Source organism: Aythya marila, assembly GCF_965140915.1.
Source record: "Aythya marila genome assembly, chromosome: 1".
In the NCBI taxonomy this organism is placed as follows: domain Eukaryota; kingdom Metazoa; phylum Chordata; class Aves; order Anseriformes; family Anatidae; genus Aythya; species Aythya marila.
Window position 1 is genome coordinate 61681650 of NC_139042.1, and position 25762 is coordinate 61707411.

Consider the following 25762-nt stretch of genomic DNA (forward strand, 5'->3'; position numbering starts at 1 on the left):
TGTTCCAGCAAACAGCCTTCCCAAGCACAATTCACTCACAGCTTGCGAAGTTCATTGCCTGCAAATCACAGAGTTGCTGGCCACTGTTCACCATCTGCCCATATAGTTTAGTAACCAAAACATAGAGTCAAAATACATTTATAAATAAATGATCACCTGTGTTCTTTTGACGTATAAGGACCCCAGATACTCAAGGAGTGGAAGCATGAAATCAGTAGGGCTCCGTGCTGGCAAAACTGTATTTGGTATCTCTAAAGACAGCTTCATAAGCAAGGTTGGTGTAGTCCTTTCTTGGCTTGTCCCTGCCAGTTGAGGGTGGAAGGAGGAACATGTTTCGACTGACATAACTGTGAGCAAATGCCCCTAACACAGATAGTCCATTTTGATAAGTCTGACCATTACCTAACACAGCTTATTTTGCTTGGAGGACAAAAAAAGAGAGAGCTGGAACACGGTATGCTGGCAAAAGCACAGTTTAGCAGGCATGAAAGTTGTTAATATGAGCACTATTTTGTTGGTCTACTTCATATATTGGCAAAGCATTCCCAGAAGAGACTTCAAGCTAGAAGATAAATGTGTTGAAACAGAGATGGGGCAGGGTGATATGACAGAAGAAAAGGAATGGGAGAGGTAAAACAAGATTGTTTTTTCTTTCATCATGATGGAATTATTCTTTGGAGATGATTTAAGCAAACATCCTCTGGCAAATCTATTGCAGTTACTGAAGATGCTGCTGTCCCTATTTGCCACCCTGTGTTCTTCCTGAGGTGGCTCAGTGGAACAAGAGAACAAGTGCTATGCTTCAGCCACCCAAATTCATAGCCTGCCTCATTGAAAGCCCACAGAAATTAAAGCTAGTATGCCACACGACACATGGAAATGGCTGATGCATAAGATATGCCAGCCTGTAGGAACAGTGAACTGTGGCAGAGAGATGGGATGGAGCAGTGGTGCCTGTCCATTTGTTTCAATTAAATGCCCCCGTAATTACACTGAAATGACTGGGAAAATTTTCCAGAAGGGGGTATAGTTTTGAAAAACAAATCAGAGGAGTTCAAAGCAAACTCTGAATGAGGTAGATCACCTATGTAAACTAGGGTCATTCATTCTAGAGGGTCGGTCATGCAACAATAGTTGTGATTTTGTTGTTGTTGTTGTTGTTGTTGTTTTTACCTGAAGTTTATGCACAGCTGAGAACCACTTCCTGTGTTTTGTAACAGTTATACATGAAAAACAAAACAAAAAGAAACAAAATGTTATTTTAGGGAAAAAAAAAATAAAAAGAAAAAGCTTGTTATGCATCAGCCACTGCTAAAATTAAACGATACAGATACTCTTTATATCAATGTCAATATAGAAATCAATCCTGATTGCTAGTCTATCTCGATGCCTGTCATACAAATTGTTTGCTTAGTTCTGCTGTTAGTCAGTACATCAAAACGTTTATTGAACGTATCGTAATGACTTACATATATGAAAATACCATTTAGACAAATGAATATTCATCTTCTTTAGCATGTCAGATGTAAGAATGCGTGCGTAAGGTCACCAAGTGTATTTCATAAACGTCTGGAAAAATCTTTCCAAATTTGCAAGGGGTTTCCAGACAAATGACTCCTGACTGCGTTTACGGGCCCAGCTCGCTCTGAGCGGCAAGAAATTGCTCACCTAACGCCCCTGAAGCCTGCAGCTGACAGCCTGGCGGTAGCACAGCCACTGCGCCTGATTTTCCATGGGAAACCTTCCGCGCTGAGGTCCGCCGTGCCATCGCAACGCGTCATCTAAAATTCACAATTCCCTGCCTCTTCCACGCATTTTCCAGACGCGGGAGCCGTCGCCCGTTGCCAGGACAGCGAGCAGGGTCAGCACGCCTTGCTTTCGGCTGGGGCGTGGGGAGCTGGTGAGGACCTTGCCCAGGGTGACCCGCTGCATCAGCGGCGCACAGCGGGCACCCTGGGGAGAGAGGTCAAGGCCTCGCCCCCCCCTCACCTCCTGCCTTTCTCCCCTTGCTTCCCCTTCCCCAAAAAAATACAACCCAAACTCCGCCAGCTCCCAGCCAAGCCGCTCCATGGCAGCCTCCCAGCGCTAGGCACCACCGCGGTGGTCTCCCCCTGCCTCTCCCCCTCCTTCCCTCAGCTGCTCATTGCCAAAGGAGGCTGCGGGCAGCTTTCTTCTCCCCCCCCACCCCCATTTTATCCCCTTTTATTTATTTTTTTTTTAAATTTGCGCGACCCCAGCCTCACTTTTCTCCCCTCTCTCCATGCGTGTACAAGAGGCAGGGGCACCCCCACCTAGGGAAAGGCGTGAGCCCCGCGGCGTTAAAACCCATTTTATTGCATTTATTATTGCATTTATCGCATATATATAAATAAATATATACATATATATATATATATATATATATGCAGTCCCCGCTCCGGGCGGCGTTTCCCCACCTCACGCAGATAACGGGGCGGAGGAGGGAAGGAGAGAAAAAGGAGGGGAGGGGGGGGGGGGCGTGAGGTGGGCGCCGCTCTGCGTGCGTGCGTGGGGAGGGCTGACGCACACACACACGCGTGTGAGTGAGTGTGAGTGTGTGTGGAGGCAGGAGGAGGGGCGGCGGGCACACGCACACGCCCGGAAGCTCGGCTCCGGGGGCGCCGCCACCTGCCGGCAGCCCCCCCACAGCCCGCTGCGGCTTCAGGGCTGCGGAGGGGCGAGCCCGCGGCCACCGCGCCCCTCACGCCCCGCCAACGGTCGCAACGGTCCCCGAGGCGGGCACGCTCCGGGGGCGGGGCGGGGCCGGGCCGGGTCCCGCCGCCGCCGCGGGCGGCGCCTGAGGGGAGCCGGGGGCCGTGGGCGGGAAGGGGCCCGCCGGCGGGGGCGGGGGGAGGCGAGGCTGCCGGCGGCCAATGGCAGTGCGCCGCCTCTCCGCTCGGCGCCCGCCCCGCCGCGCTATTGGTGGCGGCGGCTGTCGCTCGCGCGGCGCGGCGGCCAATGCGGGGCGGCGGCGGCGGCGGCGGGGTTCCGCCCCCGCCGCGGTGTGTGAGCGCCTCGGTAACTGGGCGGTCACGTGTTGTTTTGCTCTTTAGTTGGGGCACTCGGTGCGCGATGCGTTACTCACTGCCACGCTCCCGCCGGCGCAGGCAGCACCAGCAGCAGCAGCAGCAGCAGCAGCAGCAGCACGGCGCGCTGGGAAGCGCTCGCAGCGCCGGCACCAGCAGCAGCAGCAGCAGCAGGAGCAGCGCTGCCGGCAGCTCAGCCGGAGCAGCAGAAGCAGCAGCAGGAGCAGCAGCAGGAGCCGCCGCCGCCGCTGCTGCCTCCTCCTCCTCCTCCTCGTAGCGCGGTGTCCCCGCGGAGGGCGCCCGTCCCGGCCCGGCGCAGGCAGGCAGCCGCCTCGGGGCCGGGGATGGCGAGCCCCGCCGTGCTGGGTCCGCCGGGCTCGCCGCCCGGCCCCAACCTGAACAACAACAACAACAACAACCAGGGCGTGAGGAAGTGCGGCTACCTGCGCAAGCAGAAGCACGGCCACAAGCGCTTCTTCGTGCTGCGGGGGCCGGGCGGCGGGGAGGAGGCGGGGGGCGCCCGGCTGGAGTACTACGAGAGCGAGAAGAAATGGAGGAACAAGTCCGGGGCGCCCAAGCGGGTGATCGCCCTGGACTCGTGCCTCAACATCAACAAGCGCGCCGACGCCAAGCACAAGTACCTCATCGCCCTCTACACCAAGGACGAGTACTTCGCCGTGGCGGCCGAGAACGAGCAGGAGCAGGAGGGCTGGTACCGGGCGCTCACCGACCTGCTCAACGAGGGCAAGGCGGCCGGGCAGGGCTCGCCGCGCCGCCACCTCCCGTCGCCCTTCGCCGCCTCCTGCAGCGCCGCCGCCGCCGCCTCGTCGCTGGCGGCCGCCGGCGAGGAGCTCAACTACGGGCTGGTGACGCCGGCCGCCGCCGCCTACCGGGAGGTCTGGCAGGTGACGCTGAAGCCCAAGGGCTTGGGGCAGAGCAAGAACCTGACGGGCGTGCACCGGCTGTGCCTGTCGGCCCGCACCATCGGCTTCGTGCGGCTCAACTGCGAGCTGCCGTCGGTCACGCTGCAGCTGATGAACATCCGCCGCTGCGGCCACTCGGACAGCTTCTTCTTCATCGAGGTGGGGCGCTCGGCCGCCACCGGGCCCGGCGAGCTGTGGATGCAGGCGGACGACTCGGTGGTGGCGCAGAACATCCACGAGACCATCCTGGAGGCCATGAAGGCGCTCAAGGAGCTGTCCGAGTTCCGGCCCCGCAGCAAGAGCCAGTCCTCCTCCTCCTCCTCCTCCGGCGGGGCGGGCGGCGGCGGCGGCTGCGCCCCGTCCTCGGCCACCCACCCCATCACGGTGCCCGGCCGCCGGCACCACCACCACCACCACCACCACCTGGTCAACCTGCCCCCCAGCCAGACCGGGCTGCTGCGCCGCTCCCGCACCGACAGCCTGGCCGCCGGCCCCAAGTGCACGCCCTGCCGGGTGCGGACAGCCAGCGAGGGCGACGGCTGCCGGGTGGGCTCCGCCGCCGGCAGCCCCATGAGCCCCGGCCCCGTGCGGACCCCGCTCAGCCGCTCGCACACGCTGAGCGGCGGCGGTGCTGCAGGGGGAGCGGGAGCAGCCCGGCCGGCGGCTGGGAAGCTGCTGCCGGTGCTGGGCGGCGGCGGGCTGCAGGGCAGCCGCTCCATGTCCATGCCCGCCTCGCACTCGCCGCCCTCGGCCACCAGCCCGCTCAGCCTGTCGTCCAGCAGCGGGCTGGGCTCCGAGCCGCCGCACCCGCACCACCCGCAGCGCCCGTCCAGCGGCAGCGCCTCGGTCTCCGGCTCGCCCAGCGACGCCGGCTTCATGTCCTTCGACGAGTACGGCTCCAGCCCCGGCGGCGACCTGCGGCCCTTCTCCTCCTCCTCCACCGCCAGCAACCGCAGCAACACGCCCGAGTCGGTGGCCGACACCCCCCCGGCAAGGGACCCCGCTGCCGGCGGCGGTGGCACCGACCTCTACGGCTACATGGCGATGGAGAGACCCCCCAGCGGCCGCCTCTGCTACCGGCCCTGCCCCGACCCGGCGGCCGACCGGGGCCACCGCAAGCGGACATACTCGCTGACCACCCCGTGCCGGCAGAGGCCCCCCCCGCCGCAGCTCTCCTCCGCCTCCCTGGACGAGTACACGCTGATGCGCGCCTCCTTCGCCGGCAGCGCCGGCCGCCTCTTCCCCTCCTTCCCTGCCGCCGCCTCCCCCAAAGTGACCTACACCCCTTACCCCGAGGACTACGGGGACATCGAGATCGGCTCGCACCGCAGCTCCGGCAGCAGCAGCACCAACCTGGGGCCGCCGGCAGGGGGGGGAGGAGGAGGAGGAGGAGGAGGAGGCGGTGGGGGGGATGATGATGGCTACATGCCCATGACCCCCGGAGTGGCAGCAGCCCTCGGGCGGGGGAGCCGGGGAGGCGATGACTACATGCCCATGAGCCCCACCAGCGTGTCCGCCCCCAAGCAGATCCTACAGCCCCGGCCCGGGGTGGGCGGCGGGTCCCCCGGGAATGGGAGCAGCTACAAGACCAGCTCGCCCGGGGAGAGCTCCCCTGATGACAGCGGCTACATGAGGATGTGGTGTGGCTCCAAGCTGTCCGTGGAGAGCTCGGACGGGAGGCTGAGCAACGGCGACTACATCAATATGTCCCCTCGGGACCCCCACCACGGGCCCCAGGCTCCCTCCCTCACCCCCCCGGACTTCTTCTTCGCCCCTGCGGGGCACGGGGCCGGCGAGCCCCCTAAGCCTGGCTGCTATTCCTACAGCTCCTTACCCCGCTCCTACAAGAGTCAGGGCCTGGCTAAGGACAGCGACCAGTACGTCTTCATGAACTCCCCGGGGAGGATGATCCCGGAGGAGGCGGTGTGCGGCACGGGTCCCTCCCCGGCTGTCCCCTTCGCCCCCTCCAGCCACACGGTGCCTTCGCCCCTGCGGCACAGCCGGACCGAGAGCTTCCTGAGCCAGCGGTGCCAGCGGGCGGTCCGGCCCAGCCGCCTCTCTTTGGAGACCTTGCGGACGATGCTGCCCAGCATGAACGAGCACCCCCTGCCTCCCGAGCCCAAGAGCCCCGGGGAATACATAAACATCGACTTCGGGGATGCCGCTGTCTATTCTCCCCCCTCGCTGCCCGCCGACAGCCCAGCCTCCTCCCTGGGCTCGGGCACGGGGCAGAGGCGCTCCCCCCTCTCCGACTACATGAACATTGACTTCGGGTCGCAGTCGCCCTCCCAGTCGGGCACGGTCTCGGTGGGCTCCTTGGAAGCGCTCTCTCCAGGCTCTTCCTCCAGCACCAGCCAGCCCGACGGGCGCTACCTGAAAGCGGCTGTGGGGGTGACTTGTTTGTCCAGCCCGTCCGACGGCGGGGATTACACCGAGATGACCTTTGGCATGGCCACCACCCCGCCCCAACCCATCGTTCAGAAGCCAGAAAGTGCCCGGGTCACCAGCCCCACGGCTGGGGTGAAGAGGCTCACCCTCTCCGGGGTGGAGGCTTTCATTCTTGCCAGCCCGCCCCCAGACCCCAACCGCGGGGCCAAGGTCATTCGGGCCGACCCCCAGGGGCGCAGGAGGCACAGCTCGGAAACTTTCTCCTCCACCACCACTGTGACCCCCGTGTCCCCCTCCTTTGCACACAACCCCAAAAGGCACAACTCGGCCTCGGTGGAGAACGTGTCCCTCAGGAAAAGCGAAGGCCTGGAGGAGGAGCAGGGCAGCAGCCCCATGTGCCGGGAGACCTCGGCCGGCTTCCAGAACGGCCTCAACTACATCGCCATCGACGTGGTGGACGGGACCCTGGCAAACTGTGACAAAGCCAGGTCGAAAGCCAGGCACGTCCTGAAAGGAGGTATCAACGGAGTGGAGACGAGCGCCTATGCCAGCATAGACTTTCTGTCTCACAACCTGAAAGAAGCAAGTGCTGTGAAAGGTGAGTAGCTACGCCTGACGGTGCCTGCCACGTGTGTGGCTTTGCTTAAACGTGTTTGTTCCTCATGGGTGGACCCTGTTTTGTCGCGGAGAGCACTCCCCTGCCTCTCCTGCCTTCAAAATCCCTTTTCCCAAACCCATCCCGTAATCAGCGGTCCTGGAGGAACTGGCTTTCTCTTTGTATGAGGGAAAAGTTTAATTGGGGGGTATTGCTTCACGTGTAAGTTCTGCTGTGCTGTTACGAGTGTGTACTTCTGGGTACCCCAATAGAAGCTGGTGTTTACGCTGTTACCATGGTTGGGTTATACTTAAGAGTTTTCTTATGTAAGGTTTTCAGCAAGCGTTTGGAAATTGTGACCAAAATAGTTTCTGTTAATGCAGCTTCCACATACCATTTAAAAATGTAAAACGATTGAGTTAAAAACCAGAATTGTTGCAGTGAGACCATCAGATTACAGAAAAAGAAATCCTTGGCACTCTAGCTGGGAAGGTCAGTCGCAACAAAACGAGGAGGGTTATTTTAATATCTTGATTTGGAAATCTCTTATCTCTTGCAAAAGTTTAACAGTAAATCATGGTGAGCATGGAATGTGAATTTTTTTTTCTTAAAAAAAAAAAAAAAAAAAAAAAGCTTTTCCAGAAGACGCCGTACGCCTGAGCTGTTCCATGTCGCGTTGCACATTTTGCTCCGAGGCCGACCCTAGGGTGGTGGCGTGCAGCCGGGGCCCCGCTGGGAATCACCGGCTGGGTGGCGGGCTTGGGAGTGGGTCGAAAAAACGCTGGCTGCTCGAAGACAAAAGCAAGCCTAAGAAACCCGAAACGGGGGGCCGAGGGAGAAATTCTGTTTTAATTATGTAGCTGTTCCTTTGTTGAGGTGCTGGTTTTCCTGCTTTTTGCTTTTTTTTTTTTTTTCCTTTAGGAAAGAACAAAGAGCAACCCCCCCCCCCCCCCCCCTCAAATAGCAACCCGCCTCCTCTTAACAAGCGAGAATTCGTACACAAGTGAGTGCTAGTTGGGGAGGGCCCAGAGCAGCCAATCTGTCAAGGATTAAAAGTTAATGATGAGGCACCGTAGGGATCCTCTTTGCTGTTGCATTTATGCAAGACATGGTACTTTAAACCTGTATGCATATAGAGCTGTAATAGATGTTTATGGGTCCAGCGGGGTGAAATGACATACCGTGCAGAAGCAGTTGCTTGGAGGTAAATAGGTATTGCTTCTGCATTCACAGTGCTGACAGAGGTCGTCAATCATACTCGGAAACTGACAGCTTGTAGAGCTACACTTGCGGTTTTTTTTTCCTTCTGTTTTCTAACTAGCTAGCTGATTTTGAAGAAGAAAATATTTTCTCTTTTGATAGGAAGTACAGGAAGATGGAAAAGATGAGAGATCCACCGTTGGCAGAGCGAGCTTTGAACCTAATTAAGACGAGAGGATTGTTGAATGAAATGGCAAAGTTTTAAAGGATGAACTCTTACTCTGAATGACTCGAAGGGTTGGGTGCAGAGTGTTCCTTGTCAGTTGCTTTTATTTTTTGCTGGAGACGTTTTCGGGATTCGTGTGTCTTGACCTAAAGCGGTGTGGATGCTGCAATTACTGGTGGCGTTGCCATCTAAAAGGCCAGCTTTGGGACCGCAGCCCAGGACACTGGCAAACAACTGTGCATGTTTCTTTGAAAAAAAAAAACAAAACTGATTTTTCACAGAAACAAGGGGTTTGTCTTGAGCCACCTATGGCTACGACTGCAAGCCAGGGGGTGCTGGGAAGGAGAGATTTCCACAACAGTCTCCAAACTGCTGACCCCAAGGCAGAGGGGGAGCAGGGGGAGGGGAGCGGGAGCCAGTGACAGAGAAAACCTGGCGTGGATGGCGGCGTTTCCATCACCCAGGCGGAAAGCAGGAGTAGAGCAGCCGATCAGCCAGATAAGCTGGGGGAATTGACTGCTGTCCTTCTGACAAAGTAAACAAAAGGGTAATGCAATAAACACAGCCACGTTAATTTGGTACACGGTGTACAGAGGAGAGGGTTTAATTGTATATTTATCCACGGGTGGTTATAGACTTACTTTAATATGTAATCTGCATGTGTATTTATTTCCCCCGTTTCCTTTAAGCTTATAAATGTTGACCGCATCCAGAAGCGTTCTGGGTAAACTCGTCGAGGTTTAATCTCCACGTAGGAGGCAAAGCTCTCTTTCCCATCCTTCTGTTTACCTGAAAAATGTGTCCGCCTACTGCGCATCGGTGCAGTCTCGCTCTGCTCGGGGATTGCTGTAGCCAATATCAGGCCAGGGCGGTAAGAAAAAACTTGCACAAGCATCCCTCAGCAGCGTTCTGGGTTGTATGTCAAACGCAGGGTTTCATGCCAGTTGTGTTTGTGGCAGACTGACTGGGAGAGTCATAGCATGGGAAAGCAGGAATATATCACAGAGAATCTTAGGAGTGTATGTAGGATCAACTTGTGCAAATTTCTGAGTTTCTCTTTTGTTTTTTGTTAGGATTACACACTGAAGTTTGTTTACAGAGCTGCTTCTGCCACTGTTAAAAAGATGACTTAGTGTTGTGCCAGTGTATTTAAATATCAAAAGTTGTGGCTTGGGAGATTACTAAGACTTTCATATTCTGCAGAGAAATACATAGACAATTTAAAGAAAACTGTATTTGAGCATAAGGAAGAGTAAACTTATTTTAACACAGAAGTAATTCTGGTAGATTTGAGAGAATCTGATTTAGTAAAGTAATGGTTTGTACAAGAGATTGCTTATATTGTATATAGTCAGCATTGTTTACTTAGCTCTTTGCACTTTTTTCAGATGTTGTTTTTGAATATGTTATCAAAGGGGGAAGCCTTACTTCTTCAAAACTAAAGAGGGAGTTTTCTAGGGAGTTTTTTTAAAACAATGGAGGATCCGTATATGTTTAGTAGTTGGAATAGGGGAACATCTCAGATACAGGATATATGAACAATCTCGTTGTAATTCAAAGTAAAATACATTTAAAAAAAAAAAAAAAAAGAAAAATCGATTTGAATGCTTCCTAAAGGTCTGTAGCAATCAACATGTTTTCATGTGGATAAGTATTTGAATGGGAATTATCTGTACCATTTGGAGGTGGTTGGTTTTCATGTGTAGCTTGTCTCCTCGGCCAGTACCTGACCTCTGCTGTAGCAGTGCTGCGCTTCTGGGATTCTCTCCTGTCATGACAAGAGCAAGCTCCTGCCACCACAATAGCAGTGAAAACAGAAAAATGAAAAGTTTGCTTGAAATTATCAGCTCATTTAGATTTACTGTACTCTGAAAGTGTGCAAATGCTTAAGAATCTGGGAAAACGCTTGCCTTTGTCCAACATGTAAATAAAATAATATTGTTACTGGTCAGTTAAAACTCTTGTTACATGCTGATAATTAGCTAGCCTTTGTTCTTAAATGATGATTGCTTTTTTTGCTTTAAAAAAGTATGAACTGTGTATGGTTTTCGTTATTTATAGAGACGTTTACGGTTATTTTCACATATAGTGTAAATTATTTATTCCACTGTATTTATGACAGATCACACCCAACGATGAGCTGAGTTTTTGTGGTGGATCTTAGCTCCATTGAAGTCAAGTGGGAACTTTGTCTCGATTTCGGTGCAGTCAAGATTTTACCCTTTGTGTGTAATCCTGGAATTCCTAAGTGAAATTCCCATTAAATTCAGTGGGTGTGTAATAGGGAATTTTGCTTGAGTGAAAACACCATACTTGGGTGTGTTATCTTCAATTGTGTTTTCTATTAACAAAATGCTCTGTAACTTTTAAATGCTTCTAGTAGTTGGTCTGATTTTCCAAAACTGAACAGATACTATGTATAATGATGCAAAAAAACAGAGGGTGGTTTCCTCCTGTGTTAGTTTCCTTTGTCTTGATTTATTTAAAGTAGTCATCAGCTGTAATGCATCTACTTAAGATCGTAATAAGGTGATTTTTGATAATAATGAACCTCCCCCTTGTCAATTAGCTCTTACTTTTGTGAGGGTTTTATGATTGCGCCTAAACAATAAAAAGCCTATCTTAAGAAATCTCTTCCTGTGTCTTTCTAATGGCATTTCAGATTATTTAATACATAACCCTTGTTTCCTTTTTCTTTTTAGATTACTTTGCACAATGAATTATTAAGATCTTTTCCCTTCTACTGTGCCAAATGCCATAAAGTTTTGGTTCTCAGAGCGGCATGAGAATGTTTAATTGTCTCGTTTCCAAAACTTGCATTCATTTCTAAATGACTCCTTAAAAGAATTGAAAGAACTATATGCTGTGTTAGAAATCTGTACATGTTTTAAAATCTTCTTTGAATAAAGTAGTTGTAAGTGTAGTATTTTCTCTTACTGACAACTTCCTTGAGAACATTGTAATTAACACCCGAAAGAACTGAACTACTCTTAATAGCTTACGTAGTTGGATTTCACCTCTTGAACTAAGAATTAAAAGTCTGAGGTTGTCTCTTGCTGCCTCTATGAATGCACTTCTTGTCTCTAAAATTGCATTTTACAGGTGACCACACCAAAATGGTTAGGTCTGAACCAAGCAGAGCCATTCATTGAACAAAATGTAAACTGAGTTTATCTGAGATGAAATGAAGCCTTTGATATTTTAAATGATGTTGATTATACGGACGTCAGCTTTTTACAAGCAGACAGAATATTAAAACTTGTAACACGTTTTAGACTTCTATTTTGCTTTATACTCTAAATTATGTTTAGCTATACTGTTCATATAAAGAATGTCATGGTTGCTTTGAGTCGTTTAAGATAAATTGTTATAGACAGAGTTGAATGGTGGGTTTGTTCTAAAATGAACCAGTACAGTCATTGCTCAAGGCAGAGGAAATGCTTAGGTTGATGATTGCTTCTGATTACTTGATTTCTTTCAAGATAGCTACAGAGACTAACGTTCACTTGTGAGTAAAATGGATGAAGGAATGTTTGAACAGAGGGAGCATTAGGACATGTTTTATATGGTGGTGTTTGGTTCTTTTTCTGTTTTGTTTTTGTAATAAGGGGAGAATAACATGGGTTTCTTTACACTTAGTTTACTATTAGTTTTAAATAGTGTTAATTATACTGGGATGCTGAAGTGGTTTAAAAGTTTAAACACAGCAAGCATCCACAGAAAATTGTGCTATCCTCAGTGTATGTAGTGTAACTTTCCTCCCTATTCATCAGGTCAGTGGCAGCATAGATACATTCAGGTACTTTCTGGTTATATCAGATTTTCTTTAAAGCACCGAGAAAGCATCAATCATATGTTTCTTTTTGAAGTACTGAACATATAAATAAATGTCTGTATCTTTTTTTTTCCCCAGTTTGTTGAGGTGTTGTATGAACTGCAGTGGTTGTCCACTTGTTCTCTTTGTGTCTAGGTGTCAAAGTGCGTGTAGTAACAGTATAACGTGAGCAGCCTATTTGATGAATTGGGATGTGCGATTCTTTGGGTTTCACAACTCTGTTGTTTTGTTGTTGCTTAGAGTGTTTGCTTAGAAGTGAGCTGTGTGCGCATGGAAATCAGTAGCATCCATTCACTTTTAAAAGATGGTGCACTGACCCCAGAGTTCAGTCGTGTTTTGCTTGTGTGCGCATTGTCTGGTACGCAGTTATTTTTAAAGTTTTTGTGTGTATGTATGTGGGGGGTCAAGAGTGGCAGCCTTGAAGAGCCAAGTTCAGCTGAGTAGTTCCTTGCTGCCAACTGCTGAAAAGACTGTTTTTCCTCCTGGAGCCTGTCCAAAGGGCAACTTTTGTTGTTTTTTTTTGCTTTCACACTGGTATTTGTCTCTGCTGCCTGACCGTGTGCATCTCCCAGTAGTGCTCTAGGCGCTCGCTACAATCAGCAGGAGTAAACAGAGCCACCAAGGCTCCTCCCACCTACTTTAAATTCCTACTAGAAAGCAGCATGAATTTTCCCCTCAGCTTGACTGCATCTCTGTCAGCTCTGGAAGAAACCTGGATGACTGGTATAGGTGCTACGTGCAGTTTGCACACTCATGTACTCAGGATGAGTCCCTTAGTCGCAGGGCTGTATTTGTATTTGGGGCTTAGGCATTGTTAGCATGACTGAAAGCTTGGAAAAAGCAACATAAGGATTACTTGCACCTTTATGGAGGATAACTTAAAAATGCACTTCATTGAGCGTAGGGTGCTAATAGAATAACCTCCGAGGCTCACTTGAGGAGAGCAGTGGTGTGCCTTCTCCCCTGTGCTGGACACGAAGCAGTAATGCTCCTGAAGTCATTACTGTGACTCCTCCGGTAAGTGCGTCTGCCTCTGCCTGGAGAAGTGCTGCTGCCTGGCCCCTGCAGTGCGAAATGGACCACCAGCACCAGTCAAAGCAAAACCAGCAGAATTTAGAATAAATAGCTTGGTCTAATCGTGAGGGATCCAGTTGGAAATTAATTTTAAAAGACCAAAGACAATGCTCCAACTTGTTATCTATCCATTTTTTAATTTTCAAACTTCCTATTTTTTTCAAAACAAATTATCACTTTTTTATCAGCTATGGCAGCCCAAAATTCTGTATAGGTGTATTGAAAATACTAAAAAACAAACAAACAAACAAAAAACCCACAGTTTTTGCACACAGTGAAGGATGTGAAGAAGCACATCAGAAGCTGAAAGCAGAGGAGTAATTTCTAAAATATGTGTTTCTGGTACTAGGTTTGTTTGTTCCCTGTCAAATCCAGATTTGTGTGTCTCAGTTGATGTAAAAAATAGTTTAGAGTGCATTATTTCAGTAAACCAATCAAAAAATAGTCAAGAAAAAAAAACAAATAACAAGCCCCAGACCGAAGCCCCCACCTCTGATCGTACAGTCCACGTTGCGGAAGAGCAACGTAATAGCCCGATTCCATAGATTAGGAATGATTCAGTGTTTTGTTTACATTTTGTCAATCTCTTCAGCATCCTAGAGGAGAGCACTTCCTTCCTGGCAGATGGCAGCCCCAGGGCCATGCACCTGCCACGACAGGCGCTGCGCTAGTAATCTACCCCGGCATCGCTGCTGACAAAAGGCTAATGATGGGAGGCTGTCTGCCTGACAGCCTAAACAAAACAGGATCGCGTTTGTCCTTCATCCAGGGTCTGGAAGATCTGAGGAAGGACGGTCTACGCGAGAATTACTGTGGAATTTAATTTGGGCTTCTTCGGAAGCGCTTGCGGTGGGTGAGAGGCGCTTCTGAGATAATTGCGTTGCAGAAAGTGAAGGGTGCCTCAAAGAAGGGATTTTCCATTACTCCACCGGAGTGACATCCAATTTCCTACCTCCTAGCTCTGTGTGGATGGCAGGAGCACGTGTGTGATTTACCTGTCAGCCATCCCCAGGGGAGTCTGAAGTGCTGGCGGGGGGCTCGGTCCCATGCTGCCTGGTGGGCCCAAGGCTGCGTTAAAAAGGACATCTCTTTATCTGTACGTGGATGGAGTGCTTGGTGGTTGCATAACGTGTTCATTCTCCAGGCATCTGATTTGTAGTATTCCAGGTTTTTATTACGTCACTAGGCCAGGGGGGTCTTAATTTGTCTTTCGTAATTTTTACTTCTGCCTTCCTGTTCGTTTGCTTCTCTTGTTTGAAATGCGTCTGGGTGACGTTCCTAGCGGATGCTACCCAAGGCGAGGGTGTCTTTGAAGTAGGCCAGGATGTTCTTTGCTAAATTTAAAAACTACACAAATATTACCCAGAGTTTGTAGAGTATTAAGCGGGATTACATGACGCACGGATTAGACATTGTTGAGCAGCTTGTTTTTGTTTGAAGGGGTCAGAAATGGAGGCACTGGGGCTTTAGTGTAATGCCAAACTGGTGAACTTGCTGGAACCAGCAACAGCCGAAGTTTCTCAGAACCAGCAGGACACAGCAGCAAGTCTTCCGAGCTTCTCCAAGTGATGCTCTAAAAGCAAGTGTGCTGTGATGATGAGTGCAAGGTATGAAACTCACTGTTCAGTTTGGTCTCGACTTCAAAGCTGATTCTCAGACAACTTGAAGTAGATGAAGAATAATGCTGTAAGTGAGATTGAGGTAGGGGACTTTGCTGCTCTGAAGTCAAAGACAAATCAATACATCTTTCCGGTAGCAGTGGGAGAATCGTGTCAATGAAATTAGGGCTAGGCAGTTGTAGTTTTGCCTGTGAGCCTCTGTCCTCTCTGTCAGTATATGATTTTAGAAACAGGTGTTTATGATGGTCCTTTTTGTCCAGTTTAACCTTTCATTAAATTGGGTAACATTTCCAAATTCTCATTCTGTACATGAGTCTGATAGACTTTCCTTTTGGATCCAGGCTTTTGCTCACCACAAGTTACAAGATGATTGAGCAAGACATTCCTATGAACGTTTTTTTGAGATAGGCTTAGCTCTTCCATGGGAAGCAGGCTACAGAAGGCTACTTGAAGAGTAGCTCTAGGACAAGAAAACAGTAATGAAGTGGACTTCGTCTACCTTCAGGGAGGTAACTGGCACTATAGCAAGTTTTTCTCAGTGACTGATAGTGCTATGTTTTAGTGCTATTTGAAAGAAATAAGAAGAGATTGACATGGGGATGCAAATCTGTTTCCCATTTAGTTAGTACCAAACTCTTTCACACCACCAAGCCGACTGCTTCAACTACTGTGCTCTCTCCAGTGCTTGAATTACTGAGAGGGTGCAATGAGATTTTCTTTGGTTTTCTTTTTACCAGTTTCTCTGATACTGACTTTCTTTCCAAAACTCCAGTGATAGTTTTTGGTTTATTTTAAGCAGACCAAATCACCAATGAGGTGTCTAAACAAAATTTTCCCTGATACCATAAAAAGACTTCTTTGCAAGGGGGTTATGAGGTTTGGATCTGGAAGGTAGAGATAAAATTCAACTGTAAAGTAGTTGTACTCAATTGTGTTGTAGTATCAGTGGCTTTTACAACATAAACATTTGGAAATGTTTGTAGGAGGCTGGACTTGCATCTTTTACAACAGGTTTCAGTCCTGAGCAATTATTGCTGCCAAAATTAATGGAGTATTAACTATTATAGTACAATAATGTTGTCTGTTTAGCATAAGAAGAAAAGTTATGCTCCTAATGTAGCAATGTTGTACAAAAAGTATTGATAAAATCTGATAAATATTTAAGTTTGTGAATTTTGAAAAGTCACTTTATATTATTATTTACAGCTAATGAGTCTTTACTATAAAACTGTGAACACTTATATTTAGACAGAATCAAACCTGTTAAACAATTCAAGAGAACATAATTCATTTGATGCTGGTCACAGAATTAGTGCTTGTGACTTTAACAATATTTACAGAGAAGTGGGTATGCAGGGAGGGGTATTAGGAATAAACATACATGATCCTTCCTGAGGCACATAATAATTCAGGGAGTTGGCTATAAACTTAAAATGGGAGTACTTACCATTTTATTGCAGCAGCTCCTCTCAAACAGATATCAGACAGATCCTTGTGTGCACAAAGGTGCTGCTGCTTTCTTTTGGAGATCTACAAAAATATATCATTGCACTGCTGTGTTTAAATCTTTAAATGTCAAATGAAAATCCTACCAAGGTAAACTTTTAACAATAGGTGGTGTCTTCTAAGTAAATAGTAGATTGTGTGGGTTCTAAGTAAACAAATTGGTAGTAATCGATTGTTAAATGTTAGCCAATAGGATTATTTCCAAATATAAATCAACCTGTGTATTTCAGTACAGTAAGTGATTTTTACACCAGGTCCTCTTTATTTTTTTTTCATATTAGTACGGACGTTTTAAGTGATAGTAAACTAAAAGCTGTGGGAGAACTGATAACATTAGAAAACAAACTTGTTTGTTTGTTTGTTTGTTTTTAAACAAATAAATGCCAGACCATGGTGGTAGTGAAACAGCTGTGTGTTTTGATGTTTTGTTTTTGTTACTGATCTTTAGTAGAACTAGAATTTGGCCCTGAAGAAATAAATTGATGGACTGTTATTCTTAATAGCTGTATACTGGCCTATGCTAGGAAGTGTAAACAACAGCCTTAGATCTTGCAGCTTGAATGAGCCTGGTTAAACTGGTGTGCTTTAATGCAGAGGGAGCTGCCCTGTGCTGTGAACGAGCTGTGTAAGATGTTTAGATAGAATGCTGCTGTTTGATGTAGGGATCACAGAAGGTCACTTCCAGAGTGGTCTGCAAGTGAAATTGTTCCCCAAGTCTGCTGCATCTGTCAAGAACATGGCAAGTTTTGACTTGCCTTACTGGCCACATGGATGCTCTCTATATTAAAAGAAAAGAATGTAACATCATACTATGCACACTCCTTGATAAATGTCTTTCTTTTGTGCTCATAAATTGGCTTGTGTAGGTTTACAAGGTGATAACACTTCAACCATAATACTTTAAAAACACTCTCAGAGTTATTTACATGACACTTTTTGTCTTTAGACTCAGCCTTGTATTCTGCTTATTTGTACTTTGCCAACAGATATACTTACACTGTGTTTTTTTTTTTTGTTTTGTTTTTGTTTTTTTTTTACTAATAATGTCCTTACAATTATAGCGTAGCTTTCTCTGTTTCCTTAAATTAAGCATAAGTGGGACTTTAAGACCTGTACGTAGGACTCGGACTCCCAGCAGATAGGAGGCATGGGACTGAGTATGAGTAGATGGAGAAAGGCTGGTCCTTCAACTGTTCTCTACTTGCTGAGTTTAGAAAGGAAAATAGTAAGCTCTTTTGAGGATTCGTGTGTAGGAGACAGGTTTAGACTCCCCATCCCAAGTGGAACAAAGTATATGCATATTGTCGTGCAGTATCTTAACTCAAGATGCAAGCATTAAGAAACATTTCCTTGTTTAGGATTTCATGCTAGTCTATTTTGGATCCCATCCCCTTTATCAAGCACTGATTTTTGGTTTGTCTTTCTCAGGTGTTTTTCCCAAGCACTTTGTAGAGGGCTACCTGAGCAGCCAACTGTTCTTCTTTCCACTTGGTAGGCAAACTCCTAGGGAGCTCTGCTGAGGGTGGCAGAGCAGTAGGCAAATAAATCCTTTATGAAAATTGTTAAATTCTTCTTTGCAATCCTTTATTATTACTTTTTTAACCATGTGAAACCATTGCTTCACTGAATGCTCAAGTGGTTTTATGATGAAGTGGCTTTATCTTACTCAAATTAGTGTAGCTGTAGGTGTGCGTACCTGAGTAAGGTCTTCATTTTGCTTCTGTAATCCGAGAAACAGCTCACATTTTGACATGTGTCAAAAAGATGTTTACTCGTTATTTGCATCATATACGAGCAAAGCTAATTCTTACCAGGAAGCAGGAAATACAGCATATTTGATACATGGAGAACTGTTGTCTCATAGGTTTCTCACAAAGAAACTGCACAGTGCTAAAAAGAATTACGTTCGGTAATTGTCAGTTAATCCAGGAGCAGGAAACACATGTCCAAATTATGTGATTTAGTTGAGGAAAAACACTGGAAATACACGGTACCCAGAACAGTACGGGATATAGCACAGTGGGCTATGACTGCAACTCAGAATGAACGGCATCGCCACGTGTCTTTTTAGTCTGAATTCCTGTTTCTTCATTTGATGAGCTATTACTGGAATTTTTCTTGTGTATTTGGAGTGTATGTATTTGTCCTGAAGTATATGGTGGTGCCTATTTTTAACCGTCTCTTCTGCTTCTGTAATGAGGTAACTTTTGATCTTATTTTGACAGAGGTTTCCAAGATCTTTCATAGCAGCTATCAGATATTAATGGGGAAGCTTGCAACCATTTATTTCCTTTCTCCTGAGTTGTCGTAGGACCCTTTTAATACCATTTGTAGCCACATAGTATCTTTCTGGAATCACAGTAATTAACTACATCAATTAAATCTTTTCAATGTACTTTAATTCCAAATAGCTGCTGGAAATAAGGACCTTCAACACAGTATAAGCTACCAGCTCTGAAGTAGTCTGTGGACTGCAATTGCTAAAGCTCCGGTGTCGAGGAACCGCTCATTTACAGGCAGTTCATGTTGGGTTTGTTTTATGTGTGTTTTATGGAGATGTTTTTCTCACCTAAGTGGTTTTGTCCAAGTCTTGTATCTGCTGTTTGGGAAAGTGTGTTTTTGTGGTCTCTCATCTCAAATATCGACTGAATCTGGCTTTTTTACTTAGAGACTTTTTTGATGCCTGTTGGGGAGGCTGAGGCACTGAACTGGAAAACACTGGCAGAGCTATTGTGCCTTTTATTAGTGCCTCACGTTATTCAGTTTGTTTTTCCTGCTTGCAAGCAGACATCTTGTGACTGCTGTGGAAGAGTTTGTTTGATTGTTTGGCATAGGCTGGGTAGGATATTTGCAAGGCAAGGGGGACATATTCCAGAGGCAATTAAGCCATATTTTCCTAACAAGTTTTGTGGGGTTTAGATGTGCTGGGCTCTTGTTTTGGTCAGATGGACAAAAGAGTGTAATTAATAGGCAGAAATATCTTTTTCTGAGGCCACAGGATGACCACAGGACTTCATGTTCTTCATGACGGTGGTGGTGAGGCACTGGCACAGGCTGCCCAGAGAAGCTGTGGCTGCCCCATCCCTGGAGGTGTACAAGGCCAGGCTGGATGGGGCTTTGGGCAACCTGGTCTGGTGGGAGGTGTCCTTGCCCATGGCAGGGGGTGGAACTGAGTGATCTTTAAGGTCCCTTCCAACCCAAACCTTTCTGTAGTTCTCTATTTCTGTGGTAAAATCTTAGGGGACCTTAGTACAGGTGTTCTGAACGAAGCTGCTCAGTTCCACCAGTGTTGTAAGTTTCCAGTGTGAGTGTCTCCAGTAGGTCCTAGTGTCAGTATCCTCTTTTAGGTTTCTATATATATGGTGCTTTCTTTCATCTAGCCATTGTTTTTTCACTGTATGTAGATCTAAGAGGATTTGGCCCCACCTGTAGACACCTCGTTTGTTCCTTATTAGGAGCATAATGAAACAGTCCTCTAAAGATGAGGATCTAACTTGCATAGGTAGTCACTGAAAAGATATAGGTGCCTGTAAAGTACTGAAGAGGCAGGTCAAAGCCACTCTTCATGGCTGATACAAGCCTTTTGTGTTCCCTGACTATGGAGGGAGCCTGCATACTTAGCATAAATGGGACATCTAGTAGAGGGTTGCGATTTGGTGAGGTCAAACATGCTGTGTTAGGGGCTCTTTTAAACAAAATGACTTGAAAACAAGACTGGTATTTATATGTGTATCAACTGCTATAGCGAAGCATTCCTTCCTGGCCTGGCCTGTTCTCTCTGTGATAGTTTATGGTGTATTGTGCATGGTCAGTAAATGTGAAATTGAAAGAGATTTGCATATTCTCTAGCTATGCACCTGCTGCAATATTCACTGAACACTTTTCAGTGTATTTGCTGATCTCAATTACAATACATGAAATATGCAATGATTTCACCTCCTTAAAACTTGGAAGCAAACTTGTGCTTTAAAGCTGCAGGCATGTTAGGGAAAATACTTGTGTTTTGCAAAGTATTTCTTCTGCAATTCCTTTTTTGTTTTTCAGAGTATTTCTACAACATCTTAGTTTATATGAAGTCTCATGTACTGCACAGCATGCTAGCTGTAGTTCCTGAATGTGACATCCTGCAGTGTTCACAACACCTGCTTGAGATGTCCTAAACAGCTTCAGAAAGCTGGGATGGTGGCAGTAAATACGTGCAGGTCTTTTCGTACTGGAAATTCCCCCTGAAGTCTAGGGGAATTCTCTGCTAGACACTGGTGGGACTAGAGCCAAACTCTCAGGTGTCACGTCTGAAGTGACAAAGATGTTTGTTGTTTTTTTTGTTGTTTGTTTGTTTGTTTTTTTAATCTGTTTGTTTTATTGGAAGAGTCCTAACAATTTCAAAAAGATGCCAGTATCAGTTATATCAGATATATTGTTCTAAGTAGAAAGTATTTTTCAAAATGCTGTCTGAGGTAGTGGTGAACATTTCTAAGGAAATTAAGCATCAGTGGTTGCTTATAAACATATTTACACAGCAACAAATCAGGTGAGCCATTAAACAAAAGAAGGCAAAGATGCATGTGTGAGAGCACCTGTGAGATGAGGAAAAAAACAGAACTCTTGAAGCAGTCAAGTACAGCTTTGTTTGTACAAATGTGTACTGAGAGCTTTTGTAATCACAAGAGAGTGCATCGTGCTCTGGAGTTAGCAATATTGGACATGATTGATACCAATTTTTTGTCTTCATTTTAAGTCCGTGAAGTTTGGAGAAGAGTGCTGTGAAAGCACACTGTGCTTTGAGGGCATAGTATTTCTTGTATTTAAACAAATGTTCTTTTCTTGAGGGAAGTAACGTTTTGTACTGCAGGTCTCACTGCAGAAAAACAGCCAAATACGTGCTGTTTTCTAAGCTGAGATTCATCACCTGTCTCATTCCTAGTTGTTCCTTAGGGCAGATGAAACTTGGCATTTTGCATTCACCTTCTTTAGCTACCCTTCTCCAAAGTGAAGCTTCTGCATCTGTTTGGTCTTGCTGAGCTAATGAATGTGCGCTTGCTTCACTTTACACCTGCAGGAAATTCCTAGGAAAGACTCAAGGTACATGCAGTAGAGCTGGGAACAATCTCATTTATTCAGTATAATCTGTGTTTTGGGGGTGAGAAAGGAAAATAGGAGTAAGAGGAGGATATTATTCTATATACTTGCTGCTATCGCGAGTTATTTTATGACCAACTTCCAGTTTTTAAACTGGTGTTCTCAGAAGATAAATTGTAAACAAGAATTGCTTCTCTAAACAGTTTACTGAGCTCTTTGCCTCTGCTTGTGAACAGAGTAGCAGCTAGCCTCCAGGTGTGATACGTGGATGGCATTTATGATGCCCATGTGACAAACATACATCCTCTCCCTTCACCTTGTACCGTAATACTCACTTCCGTATGCAATACGATCCATATCAGCTTCAGAAGTAAATGCTAATTCATCTAGAGATTAACTTCAGAACAACACGTTGTAAAGGAAGTTACAGGTTCCCCTGTTTGTTTTAAACATTTGCTTTATAAATGAACATAAAAATGACTTATTTTTTTCTAGCATTTCTCAGAAATGCTGTTGATCCAAGGGAGAGCATACAAGTTTGTAAATAAGAAATCTAAAGGATGAAGGTATTGAAATCAACGGGGACTGGCACCCCACTTAATTTCTGACTTTAAGATAGTAACCACTCTCCCAGGTGTAGGTATTGGTTGCAAGCCTACGGTCCAAGGATGTTAATGAGAGCTTGGTTTGTTGCCTTTAACAAGGTAGCTAGGGCTACCTACCTTCTATAAACATTCTCCTGAAATACGATCATAGCCCCTATGTGTACTTGGGAAAAAGGTGAGATGCTTTGATCATTCTCTGTGGGGGTATTATGAAGTATTTGCTTAAATTGGATTGTTTTGGTTCTGGGCAGGATCTGTCTCCCAAATCCCATGTTAATGGTCAAAAATAAAAACAACAAAAAAACAGGTTTGCATCATCTGCCAACCCCCATCCTGCCTCCTGATACCCATCTGGGGGAAAACCCAGCCATGGGGGCAGAGAGGGAGTCCCTGAGCAGTGCAGTGGGTTCCCTGCTTGGTAGTTGTCTTCCTTAAGCTCAGGACTTGAGGGCTGTCAGGCGAGTTCCTCTGCCTTGTTTCAGGTGTAGGCACTGACATTTCTCAGTATATTAAATTGTGGCTGCTTTTTGTCAACGTAAATCTGAGACTGAGTTTATAAATTTTAATTTGGTGTTGTGTAGACTGTGCTTAACAGGTGCCGCAGTGGTAAGGAGTGTAGCTGAACACAGTAAGATGCACAGATTATAAAATAGCAACCATAATATTGTAATGCACAGAAATAGATCTTAAAAAGTTATTGACCAGCAATAAACTAAGCTTGTGCTTCAGACAGCCAGAAATCATTTTCCTGCAGAAATATTTCAGAGGCTTGAAAAATGTAAAGGCTCATTCACAGGAATATGTATTTCCCTCACGTCTGTGTTGTCGTGTCCCTGATAGCATATTGAATCTGGCCATCACTGGTGGCGGGCTGCCACAAGCGAAGTACTGAGATCTGTTACAAGTGAAGTTTACCTTTTCACTACATTTTGTTTGTGTCTTTTTCTCACAAATTTAGTCTTTTGAATTCTTTTCACAGTACTCCCAAGCACTTTTTACGAGAGTTTTCTTTTCAGTTCCTCTTTTATATGTTGATAGCACAAATATTTCATTACTAACAGGAGCAATACATTCAATAAAAAGCCATAATCACACATCTATTCAGATAATTTCCTGTGATTAGTAGAGAAATATATCGTGCCTTTGTGCATGTGCAGTGCCTAGCACTATAGGCTCCATTAATAGAGGTTTCTAAGCACAACATAAATACAAACCCCACAAAGTTTGCAGAATAAAAAAAAAGCCTTTAAAATAAGGAGACTTCGGATAATGGAAATATGTTACTTTTTTATCCAAACTTCTGTATATAGGTGCTTGAATTATTGTTTAGGTGGAATTAGGTGGAAAAAGGTTAAGTGCTTAACCTGGTTTGTGCTACTGTATTAACAACTCTGGGCTACTAGAGACATACTCTTAAAAGAATAGGAGTGATATTATATCCAATAAGATTAATAGCTGAATGGAATTATGTGGGTATTTAATGATTCTCAGTAATGATATTTCAGAAGATAAGAAATTGAGAAAGCAAACTTCCTACTTTTTTTTCAAAGCAGCATTCCCTAAAACAGTGGCTCATTCTTTTAGTTTGAAGGAAGGATTCTACGCTGGTTTCATGGGAAAAACAAACAAACTAAAAAAGCTCTTTAAACTCATAGACAAATGACCAAAAAAAAAAAAAAAAAAAGGAAAAAAATACTTTTGCATAGACCTACTGGGAGAAGCATGGTTGAACACACAATAAGTTATAGTAGCTCTCTGTGTGTCAAATATTGAGAATCCATTAGGAAATCATGTAAAAAGAGAATACTACTTCTGCTCCACTTTTTTTTTTTTTTTTTTTTTTTTTCTAAAAAGCAGACAGTAAATGGGCAAAATAAAGTAGTGAGCTCAGCACTGGACATCTGTGGATACTTTTTTCTCTTCTCATAGGGAATTTCTTTTCCCATCCTCTCCCCCAGTCTGTGTACGCTGTATAATTTATTTTCGATCAAAGCATTAGAAATTTTTTCATGTAACATGCAGCATAGGTTTTCTTCTCCTAAAAATCCTGAAGAAAGTGTTTGTCAGCCATGTAGAACTTTTCATCCCAGTTTTGCAGGACTGTATAGAAATTTTGGGGCACTGTTTTTGAGCCTTTCTGTTGTGTGCAGGAAACACCCATATGGGTGAATTGCAGTTCTACTTGTTTCATGTCTCAATATATGAAGTAAAGACACCATGGGATGGATGGTATATGGGACTCTTTAGTACATGGGAACTAAAACTCCAGGTTTATTGGAGCCATTAAATTAACATGTGGCAGGTTGTGAACAAACAAAAGGATATCATTCTTCTCACACCCTGTAGTTGACATGTGAAACTCCAGACTACAGGTACTGAAAGTTTCCATGAAGGGAGGCTAGGTGCAGGAGTTGTGTTGTATTGCCCATTTCAATTCATGGTTTTGGGGAGGTTGTTTCTATTTGCAAAGCAGGCAGTTGATTGTGAAAGCTGAAGAGAGCTTTGTCTTTTAAAACATGGCACTCTCAGGAAGATAAATGTCTTCCTCTAGGGTGGAGGAGTGTTCCAGTCTCCATACAGACTTCGTAAATCTGAAACCTCTTCATTCTAGGTGCCTAAGCCCTTTTGTCAATGATGAAGGAAGGGATCAATCTTTCAAAGAGTGCCTGGAAGAAGTATTTCTCTTCCCCTAGCCACAATGCTTAAGTGGCTAGAGCACTCACCCAGTACTGACCTGCATCCAGTACCTTTCTAGCTGAAAAAAAAGTCAATTATTTTCCCCAATGCCCTAGTCCCTAGCACATCTTAGCCATATATTCTTCGGTAGAGTGCTCTCATTCTTTCTTACTGAAGCTGTTTTCATGGAATAATTAGATATCTGTTCTAGTGGAAAGAGAGAGTGAACATGACTTCCCACAACTTACATGAGTCCTTATTCCTGTTCCCATGAATATTTAAATATTTAATATGAATAATTCTTCAATTTAATCACTGGAAAAGATTGCTTTTTCTCCCAAGCGAGAGAGGAAAGGCATGCTTTTCATCTCTTTGAGTGCACTCTACCATTGTACGTTTAGTCACATGTACGGAGGTAACCCAGTGGCTTAGAAGAAGCCATCAGTCTTTGGTACTGGCCATTGGTGTCCAAAATGTCAGTTAGGTTCTTGCTTATGGATCTAATCTGAAGTCCAATTATGCTTTCTTTTTCATTGTAACCTTCCTGAACTAAGTCTACCAATACTGATGGCATTTCAGTCATGGTTGTGTGAGAATATCAAGCTCTAGTTACAAGAGGTCTTCTTTCTTGTCATTGTTGCCCTTGCTAATGGCTATTGCTAAGTGTTAAAGGAGGGACACATATACCTTTGAATTGCAAGCAGAGCAAACTTTCAGCAGCTGTAAAGATGTGTAAGGTGATTTGGTCTGTGCTCCTGAGAGGAATACAAAGTTGTACACCTCACAGACTTGGAGATTTTTCATTACTGTTATTCATCTGAGCCTTGTGTGAAATAGGGCAGATGAGTTGTTGCTTAGAAGTGCCTGTTTCTTTCCTTTGACTATCCAGAGTTTAGTCATCCTACCTCCTTATAGGGTGAGTGGGTCAGAGATGTAGAGGTACACGCTGGGGATGCTAGAAGTGTGCTGAGATGACTGTTACCTAATGTACG

General features: G+C 46.0%; 1 protein-coding gene across 3 annotated transcripts in view; it reads left to right on the forward strand.

Moving 5' to 3' along the window:
• Positions 1-3241: 3241 nt before the first annotated feature.
• The window catches only part of IRS2 (insulin receptor substrate 2), a 30617-nt gene continuing 8096 nt past the window's right edge, over positions 3242-25762 (forward strand). Inside the window, exons 1-2 of one of the 3 annotated variants that reach the window (XM_082751801.1) lie at positions 3242-6953; positions 8313-9971. In XM_082751801.1, the coding sequence (XP_082607927.1) occupies positions 3389-6953; positions 8313-8338 (3591 nt within the window). In that variant the 5' untranslated portion in view covers positions 3242-3388 and the 3' untranslated portion in view covers positions 8339-9971. Of the gene's footprint in view, positions 6954-8312; positions 9972-25762 lie in introns of those variants that run through there. The other 2 variants (XM_082751800.1, XM_082751802.1) reach the window with 2 other exon arrangements.